The sequence below is a fragment of the Paramisgurnus dabryanus genome, chromosome 19, assembly GCF_030506205.2.
Source record: "Paramisgurnus dabryanus chromosome 19, PD_genome_1.1, whole genome shotgun sequence".
Lineage (NCBI taxonomy): Eukaryota > Metazoa > Chordata > Actinopteri > Cypriniformes > Cobitidae > Paramisgurnus > Paramisgurnus dabryanus.
Genome location: NC_133355.1, coordinates 5,667,939 through 5,678,588, shown reverse-complemented (window position 1 = coordinate 5,678,588; position 10,650 = coordinate 5,667,939). Strand labels below are relative to the sequence as shown.

At 41.7% G+C, this 10,650-nt stretch overlaps 1 protein-coding gene across 1 annotated transcript; it reads left to right on the top strand.

Annotated features, from left to right (window-relative positions):
• Positions 1-297: 297 nt before the first annotated feature.
• Positions 298-2,416, top strand: LOC135775722 (keratin, type I cytoskeletal 50 kDa-like). The gene is made up of 7 exons (XM_065286163.1): positions 298-857; positions 1,054-1,136; positions 1,212-1,368; positions 1,448-1,609; positions 1,697-1,822; positions 1,906-2,126; positions 2,214-2,416. Exons 1-7 carry the CDS (start codon positions 363-365, stop codon positions 2,344-2,346), a joined length of 1,377 nt encoding a protein of 458 aa, XP_065142235.1. The 5' UTR covers positions 298-362; the 3' UTR covers positions 2,347-2,416.
• The last annotated feature ends 8,234 nt before the right edge of the window (positions 2,417-10,650 follow it).

Below are 10,650 nucleotides of genomic sequence, written 5' to 3'. Positions count from 1 at the left end.
GGCAGCGTTGCCAAATCAAGAACAATGCAGTCCAAATCCAAGGCTTGTGCATACTTGGAACGGTTTGGCAGTGGCTTCATAGTAAACACATAGCTGCTAATGCAACCCAAACAAAGAAACTTGTTGTTTTTATCATTTGCACATCATTATATGCTCATGCCATACTGCTCTCCGAATGCTTGGTGAGTGTATGTGAGGTCGTGCATGGCAGAGTGAAGCAATGTTTTCTCTCCCCAAAACGCCCATCCTGATGGTTCCCTCCCTGGTTTATTCCACATAAAAGGATCATGGATTGATTTTAGTTCACTCTTACATGCTTTCCAGTCAAGAGTAAAGAACATCAACAAACCTTCTCCAGAACCATGTCTATGCGTTTTTCATCAGGAGGGTCCACTCGCTTCTCCACGTCTGGTGGTGGTGGTGGAGGAGGCGGCCGTATGGGAGGGAGCATGCGTTCCGGCAGCGTATACGGTGGTGCCGGAGGGTCTGGTACCCGTATTTCCAGTGCCTCTGCTTCACGTTCCTTCTCATCTGGAGGAGGATATGGAGGGGGTTCCGGATATGGAGGTGGTTCTGGATATGGAGGGGGTGCTGGATTTGGTGGTGGTGGATTTGGTGGTGGTGGATTTGGTGGTGGCTTCAACCTGGAGGATTCCATGGATGTGTCTACAAATGAGAAAGCCACCATGCAAAACCTCAATGACCGTCTGGCCACCTACTTGGAGAAGGTGCGATCTCTTGAGAAGGCTAATGCTGAACTTGAGCTGAAGATCCGCCAGTTCCTGGAGAGCAAGACATCGCCCGCTGCTCGTGACTACAGTGCCTACTATACCACTATCAGTGATCTCCAGGCCAAAGTATGTGCTTTTATAATAGTATTCTTTAAACCAATAATACATACAACATCCCTTAAATGGAAAATGACTATTGTGCAAAAAATATGAACAATGTTAAGTCAATACAGTGCAAGCAGAAGTTTGCATGTTTTAAAAACATTTTGAATAACAAAACTATTGTTTATAACACGTCTGTTTATAATTTCCTATCTTAAAGATCCAGGATGCAACTCGTATAAATGGAGGAATCTACCTCAGCATTGACAATGCTAAGCTGGCTGCAGATGACTTTAGGGTCAAGTAAGTCCACATGAAAACTATACACTATCAATACTATACATCTGGATAATTTCTAACGATTGCATTTCTGTGCAGATATGAGAACGAGCTCAGCATGAGACAGTCGGTCGAGGCAGACATTGCTGGCTTGAGAAGAGCGCTGGATGAGTTGACAATGGACAGATCTAATCTTGAGATGCAGATTGAGAGTCTAAAAGAAGAGCTGATCTTCCTCAAGAAGAACCACGAGGAGGTAACAGATGTGGCAAAAATGATTCAACACTGTCATGTGTTTTGATGCAAGTCAGGCTTACAGATTTTTGCATCCTTAGGAACTCTTGGCGGCACGCGGTCAGATGGGTGGACAGGTCAACGTGGAGGTCGACGCAGCACCACAGGAAGACCTCGCCAAAGTCATGGCCGAAATCCGGGAGCATTACGAGGCCATTGCAGCTAAACAACGTAGAGAGCTTGAGAACTGGTTCCAGGCCAAGGTAAAATCTAATCTCCTGATGTTTGTCAAAAGTGTTGTTCTCGGCAACAACAAAAGTCTAATTGCTTTGCTACGGATTCTCTCTTAGTCGGAAGAAATCAGCAAAGAAGTCTCCACAAGCACAGAAGTCATCCAAACGACAAAAACGGAATTGACAGAGCTTAAACGCACGCTCCAAGGACTGGAAATTGAACTACAGTCACAACTCAGTATGGTACGTATGCGATCAGATCGATTTAGATAATTGCTGTTCTGTCTTGTCATGCAGCGTATGGAATAATAATCTCTATCTTACAGAAATCGTCATTAGAAGCCACTCTGGCAGACACGAAGAACCGATACTCTGCTCAGTTAACACGCTTACAGAGTCAGGTAACATCCACGGAAGAGCAGCTGATTAAACTTCGTGGAGATCTGGAGCGTCAAAGTCAGGAATACCAGGTGCTTCTGGATATTAAGGCCAGACTGGAGATGGAGATCGCAGAATACAGAAGACTCCTGGATGGAGAAGCTTCTGGGTGAGTCTCATCAAAACCGCTTTTAGAAAATAAATTTCATGTCCCAATTTGTCATTAAAACATCCATATTGTTTCTCTATACTATAGAACCTTAACCTCAACATCATCAGGAGGGGGCTCATCATCAACAACAACACGCAAAGTTATTACCATGGTAGAAGAGCTGCGTGATGGAGTGGTTGTCAGCTCGACCAGCAAGGCTGTGACCGAGAAAAAGTGAGAAAAAGTGTAACAAGAAACAGCACAAAAGCTCTTGAGTGCTTAAAACCAATAAACTGGTTCAAACGTGATGCCTTTGTGTCTTGTTTTTTCATTATGTGTTATTGAATTATATGAATTACCTATTATCAATTAAAAACTGCTACACTGAAATTTGAGCACTGGATATAGTTAACCCAAAGAACACGGAATCCTGAGTTATCTGTTTCATGTTGCATACTGTTCATACTTAACCAGGGGTTAAGAGATAACCCTGGATATTCATAATCTGGGGTTTCACACTGTGCATTCCTAAACTCTGGGTCAACATTCATGATTGAATAAAAATTGAACTTAAACTGCCTGATTTAAGATCGGTGACAGTATTTAAGTTTTAAAGGTCACGCTCTTCCTGATCCCATTTTTTAAAACCCTAGTTAGTGTGTAATGTTGCTGTTAGAGCATAAATAATACCTGTAAAATGATAAAGCTCAAAGTTCACTGCCAGGCGTTATATTTTCTTTAACAGAATTCCTCTTTACAAACCGACAGCGAACGGCCGGTTTGGGCTACAACCCTCTATTTCCTGCTTTAATGACGTCAGTAAAACGTTTTTTTGACTAAACTCCGCCCACATGAATACGTCAGTCACCAGCTTTGGCTCAAACGGCTCAGCTAAGCTAAGCTGCTATCGAATCACAACAAACTACACAATCAGAACTCGTTACGTATTTCTGAAGGAGGGACCTCATAGAACAAGGAAGACATCAGCCTGTTTTGAGGACAGTGAAAATAGCGCTATACAGATAAGTAAATTGTGTGAAAAATAGCGCGTTTTTTTAAACGTGAAACACGAATACGGTTAACACGAAACGGTTTAAAAGCGCATAAGCGTAGTGTGAAAAGCTGTAATGCACACAGTGTTCTGTTGTTTAATAGGCACAACGACAGCCTTTGTAATGGAGGACGATGCGACAACCAGCCATAACTTCTGATAACTCTTTATTATATATTCAGTACCGTAACACACACAGTATATGTCACTACCGTTTCCTGTGTATTCCAAAACTACCGTAAATAACCTAATACTACATCCCCCTTTCCAAATAAGAATAATTTTCTTTTAATCCTTAAGGGGTGCAACATAAACATTAAATAACAAAATATTTATCTTTAAATAGACAATAAACATTCCCAAACAATACGGTTTAAATAACAAATTCTACATTTTGAACAATACAACTTTTTGGTTTACCACAGCAAAATATGTGTTCTGTTTTTGTTTTTCCCTAATTGGAAGGATGGGGTAGACTGCCCAAAACCTTCAACCGAGTGTGGGGATTATTCTGCCCCATTGGCCACTCAGTGTATATCCAGGGTATCACTAACTACATTCAAAGTCCTTCAGATACCCAGGAGGTGCTCTAATCCTGGTAGGATATCTTTTTGCAGCTTGTGCCGTCGGCTGGTGAACCTTCGGACTTTCTGGTGTGACCATTAAATCTGAAGAGTGTGGAGATACCTGGCTCTCGGTCAGGTCAGGAAGATCAGAAGAGACCACAGGAGCAGTCGGAGTTGGTGAGAGATGAAACCTGTTTCTCCTAAGTGTACCCCTTGGTGTCTCTATAAGATAAGATCTGGGTGTGCCAGCCGCAGACACCACAGTACCCCTTTCTGACATGTCTTTAACCCAGACATGTTCCCCAGGCTGCAAGCGTGTCATGTTATGTGCTTTGTGTCTTCTGTCGAAATTTTGTTTCTGTTTACATTTGTATATCAGCTCCTTCTTTACCAGCTGTGTCACATCCGGACATTTTGGATTAAGCTGAGAAGGGATCAAAGGAACCCGCGTTCTTATCTTCCTTCCCATGAGGAGCTCAGCAGGACTATAACCATTAGCCAGAGGAGATGCACGGTAAGCCATAAGTGCAAGGTAGGGATCAGTTGCTTTTTTGAGAAGATTTTTAATTGTCCTCACCGCACGCTCCGCCTGTCCATTGCTTTGCGGAAAATGAGGACTCGATGTCACATGGCTGAAACCCCAGTCCAGTGCAAATACATGAAAACACTCAGAAGCAAACTGTGGTCCATTGTCGGAGCGCACAACCTCAGGGATTCCATGACGTGCAAAGATGGATTTAAAGTGTTCAACCACAGCCTCTGAAGTTGTCGACGTCAGTTTTGCAACCTCAAAGAACCTAGAAAAGTAGTCCACAACGACCAAGTACATCTTGCCGTCTTTCTGAAACAGATCTGCTCCAACTGTGGACCATGGCCTCGACGGAAAATCAGTAGGCAACATCGGTTCTCTGAGGTTAGTTCTCTCTCGTGCACATGTGTCACAGTTCTCAATCATTTTTGTCAGCTCTTTACTAAGACCTGGCCACCAAACTGACTGTTAAGCTCTCTCCCTGCACTTTGTGATGCCCAGATGTCCCTCATGCAGTTTCTGTAGCATCTCGGCTTGGAGTGACGCTGGAATCACAATCCTGATACCATTCAACAAAAGACCATTTTGCACAGAAAGGTCCCCTGCAAAAGACAGGTAAGGCTGAAAAACTTTGTCAATTGAATATTTACTTGGCCATCCTGACACACAATATTTCTTTAGCTGCAGGAGTGTAGAATCATCATCTTGATGTTTCTGGATCTCTCGGAGTCTTTTTTCTGTAGCCGGCAAACTCGACATGACAGAATCAGCATATAGATTGATGTCCTCTTCAGAGAGCCCTTCTGCTGTAGTGCTCAAGGGAGCTCTAGACAACACATCCGCCGTTGCTATGTTTTTACCCGCCACATGTGATATGGTGTACGAAAATCTCAACAACCACATGCGAAGCCGCTGAATGCGTGGAGGGAGTTCATCCAATTTCTTTGAGCTAAGCAGAGGAACCAAAGGTTTATGATCAGTCTCGATGTGGAAATGTTTCCCAATGAGAAACTCTGCAAACCTCTCACAGGCCCATGTGGTGGCCAGCGCCTCCTTCTCTATTTGCGCATACCGTTTCTCTTTATCACTGAGAGACTTTGAAGCATACGCAACAGGTTTCCACACATTCTCTGCTTGCTTCTGAAGGAGAACAGCACCCAGCCCATATGAAGAGGCATCCGCAGAAACTACTGTATCCTTGTTTGTATCATATAGCGCCAAACCGGGAGGTTTTGTCAGTTCCTCTTTGATTTCCTCAAAAGCCACCTGCTGAGGTGATCCCCAGACCCACATATTGGACTTTCTCAATAAGTCTCTGAGTGGTTGTGTTTTCTCCGTCAAATGTGGCAAGAATTTACCAAGGTGGTTGACCATTCCCAAAAACCGCCTCGTTTCGCTGACATTACATGGTTGTTTCATGGCTTTTATTGCTTCCACCTTATCTGGGTCTGCACTCACCTCCGTCTCCTCAATGATTTGTCCAAGAAACTTGATTTTACTCCTGGAAAACTCACACTTCTCATTGAGAGTGACACCTGCTTCCTGAAGTCTTGAGAGCGTCCGTCGCAGCCTCTCGTCATGTTCACTTTGAGTGGACCCCCAGACAAGCACGTCATCCATTTGACAGACGACACCTTCCAGACCCTCAAGTATTCTGGACATGCGTTTTTGGAAATGCTCAGGTGCTGAAGAGATTCCAAAGCATAGACGGTTATAACAGTATCGTCCAAATGGAGTAATAAAGGTGGTGAGCAAAGAGGATTCCTTAGAGAGTGGAACCTGCCAAAAGCCAGCATTGGCGTCGAGCTTGGAAAACACTTTGGCTCCAGCTAGTTGTCCCAACGTGTGCTCCACCGAAGGCAAAGGATGTTTTTCCCTCATAACTGATCTGTTCAGTTCAGTGAGATCTGTGCAGATTCTCACTTTCCCTGACGGCTTCGGCACCACGACCATGGGAGCACACCACTCTGTTGGTTCTTCGACCTTTGAAATAACCCCCTGCTGTTCCATTCGGGTTAATTCTTCCTTCACTTTTGGTAAAAGAGGGAGGGAAATGCGTCTAGGTGTTGACAGAGAAAAAGGTTTTGCCCCTGGCTTTAGCACAACGCTGTACTCACCCTCCATTTTGCCTAAGCCACTGAAGAGTTTTGGAAACTCCTGCTCCACTCTTTCTTTTGAGCTTAAGCTGACATCATCCAGCCTGGCTACTATTTGAAGTGCAGCGACTGCTGGCCTGCCTAGCAATGGCATGTACAAACCGTCAACAACATATACGTCCTGTTTTGTGCATTTGTTGTTTTTACTGAGGGTGGCTGTAAATTTCCCTTTTACATTCAATGACGTTCTACCTGGCCCCTGGAGAATTTTACCAGCATGCTTCAGTTTGTTGAACCGGCCCTGGTTGTACAACGTCACAGGAACAACTGTAACATCTGCTCCAGTGTCAATTTTGAACACTACTTCCAAATCGTCAATTTTTATCTCAGTCATCCAAGGGCTTCCAGCCAGATTTGTTGTTACTGAGCCTAGGAATGCAATGTCTTCATCTGCTTCCTCTGTTAGTGTGGCAATATTTACCTCGTGCACTTTCTTTGACTTGCACATTTTTGCATAATGTCCTTTCTTATGACACCGGTTGCATATTGCATCTCTTGCTGGGCATAGCTGCAGGTTATGGCCTCTTGTGTCTCCGCATCTGGAACACTGAATCCCCTTTTTATATTTTCCATGAGGTGGTTTCTTTGCAAATTGTACATAATGTGGCTTCACTTGTTTTGAGTTCACATTGCTGTACTGTTTAGCCTGCACGCTGTCTAACTGTTCGTTTATAATTTCCCCTTTAAAGTTGGACTTGAGCAGTTCTTGTTGTTTTTTTACTTGTTCACTTTGTCGAACTCGTACAACAGCTTTCTCAAGTGTCAATTCAGGGTCTAGTTGTAATTGTTCTGACAGCCTTTTGTCCGTCAGACCCACAACGAGTCGATCTCTTACCATTTCATCGTGCAGCTCTCCGTACCCACAGTGCTCGGCTAAACAATGCAGTTCCGTTATAAAGTGATCTACGGACTCACCCACGGCTTGCTGTCGCTGATTAAATTTAGCTCTCTCAAAAATCACATTTCTGCGAGCGATGAAGTGATCATTCAGTCTTTGCTTCACAACTTCATAATCAGCCGCATCCTCGGGACTTAAATGCATGGAAGTTAATATGTCTTCTGCTTCCTCACCCATCACGTAAATCAGAGCATTCACCTGATTTTCGTCCGCCTGCGTCTCCAATCCTGACGCAATTCGAAATCTTTCGAAGCGTTTTATCCATTTCAACCAGTCATCTGCTTTAAATGTGAATTTCTCAGGCGGAGAAACCTGAAACTGATTCATGATGATGCCGTGAACTTGTCCAGACAGCCCCCCTTCGGCCGACAGGACAAAACGAAACTGAAACGAAACTAATGTCCCGACTTCAATAACTCACTTAAAAGTTGCTTTTCTGCACTTCTGACACCATGTTCTGTTGTTTAATAGGCACAACGACAGCCTTTGTAATGGAGGACGATGCGACAACCAGCCATAACTTCTGATAACTCTTTATTATATATTCAGTACCGTAACACACACAGTATATGTCACTACCGTTTCCTGTGTATTCCAAAACTACCGTAAATAAGCTAATACTACACACAGTAACGCTAAACCTAATTACATAATTATTCATAGCCAAAAAATAAATGTAAATAAATAAAACACATAAAACAAATGTCAGTAAGTGTCCAGTAGCCAGCTAGTGGCTACAAAGGTAAAGTTCTTGTAGCTCAACCGTTAGCATAGATACACTTGATGTCGCCTTGGCCACGGCAGTTCATTGGAACAAATGTGTCAAATAGAGCCACCATCTTGAAACAGGGGATGCGTCAGCGTCAATGTAGGCAAAGGTGTAACAGAAATAAAATCACCATAAATCGTCATGAATGCGATTTTCTAGGTTTTTTCTTTTTTTTGGTTCGTTCCAATGGTTAGACATGTATTTAGCATTGAGTCCAGAGAAAATTTTATGAAATATATTAAGAAATCTACTTTTTCTAACTATAATGCCTAGTGCTAGTAGGCCTTACATCCATACGCTGCACAAAGTCCGGCATTGTCCATGAATTCGAAGCACAGGCAGAGATAGCAGCAATACCTAGCTACTTCCTATGGCAAGACCCCTGTTCCCAGATGGCGGAAGTTTTGACGCATGCTTAGACATTCATATGTTTATTTATCATACCTTAACTGTGTAAATTATTATTTAATAAAATGTTGCAGGCACCTGGGAATTATCCGTATACTTACAAGCCATAAATAATTGAAAGAAATATCACATTTTGGACAAATATAAGGTTTACTTAGTGTAATCCACCACCTGACTGACAATACACCTCCACAGGGACACAACCTTCATAAATGCTTGTTTACATTACAGGTCTATGTTCAATATAAACACTCTTGCTATTATAGACCGACTACACAAATCGAACCACACAGACTACACAAACATGAACACACAACATTTCAGTTACACAAACACAGTGTAAAAAGTTAAAAGTTGCATCAACTTTAAAAAATACTTCAAGTAACACCTAAAAATGTTGCACTGTAGGAGAACAACTTAATTTTTTAGGTGTTACCAATTTTTTACAATACAATACAGTGTGTACAAGAACACGTGCAACTAATGAAAAGCACAAGTACTGTGCATAACACAAAATAAGCACAACATAATGAAAGCAAGCCTGTGTGCAAGGAAAACAACAGCAGTATATTTTTTATTATCGGAAAATGAAGAATCATATGATTTAGTTGACTAAAATTTTCTATTTTTTGCTGCTGCCCTTTTTTCTACCCTATCAAACGCCCGGTTAAAGTAAGAGCTTCCTTGTTCTCATATCACATGATCAACGTTTACTACCATATAGTGTTTCCATTTTTTCTCTGTCTGATTCTTTTTTGTTTTTGTACTTTGTTCTTCTTTTAGTGACTACAACAGCAAGGCTTATCTTTACACGTTGGGTAGATTTGATGTTAAAGCGCTTGACCCATATGCAAACATCGGCACCCATAAAATCCTTCATTTCCACATTCTGTTATATGTCTCATGCGTGTATGACAGATGCACTATAGTCCATGCTGCAGCTTGTTTTCTGGGTGTGTCTCACTATTTGCACCCTGAAGGCAATGACTCTCGTTTTTTCTTGTTTGACTTTATGTGGCACTGTTTTCCCCTCAGCTACAAAAGAAATAAAGGTTGTTTTGCAAAACCTGTGAAAGAAAAAAAATGCAACATTCATGTTGAATTGTGTTTTTGGTGTGAACTCAGGGGCGTCCAATTTTGTTTATTTTTTTTAAGTGTGCACAGCTGACAGAAATGTATGCAGAACAGACATTATGTTTAGTCTTTTCCGTAGCACTCCCAGCAATCTGAGCCCCTCTTGCATTCATGTAAAAACCACCATAATAAATATGTTGACTAACTTTTATGTATGAGTTAATTTAAACAGAAATTTTGTCAGAAAAAAACATCTGAAATGGACTTTATGTTTATTTATGTTCTTTTTAATGCTGATCAATTGTGCCATTAATGCATTTACACCTGATTTATGTTATAAAATTAATGTAATTTTTAATTACTTAAAGTAGGCTATATACACAATATAAATTACAAAAACAGTTTGATTCACTTGATTGTAATGTTCAACGCTGCAAAAACAAAAAGCTGTAATCTACACTTTTCATTTCATTAAATTGCTTTTTTATTATAAGAGGAGCATATTTTTGGACAACATTTGACCTCGTATGCGAGGATATGTGATTCCACGCCTTGTTTGCTCTGGTGTCATACAAAGATGCCTCTGTATAAACTTTATAAGTTTACATTAAATAATTTTGGCAAAAGCTCATAAAACCTTCTAACTGTATTAGAGGTGCAAAGTAAAGTATTGCAAAGAGGTGCAATATTTGCTGTTACATATATTGGATTACTGTTTTACTTGGTTACTTCCTTGTCAAGCACATCAACATTTAATGGGTGGCATTTGTGCACCTTGTACAGACTACTCCCTGATGGCAGCGTTGCCAAACCAAGAACAATGCAGTCCAAATCCAAGGCTTATGCATACTTGTAACGATTTGACAGTGGCTTCATAGTAAACACATAGCTGCTAATGCAACCCAAACAAAGAAACCTATATTCTCATGTCATACTGCTCTCCGAATGCTTGGTGAGTGTATGTGAGGTCGTGTGTGGCAGAGTGAAGCAATGTTTTCTCTCCCCACCTCTTTGGAAAATCCACAACGCCCATCCTGATGGTTCCCTCCCTGGTTTATTCCACATAAAAGGATCATGGATTGATTTTAGTT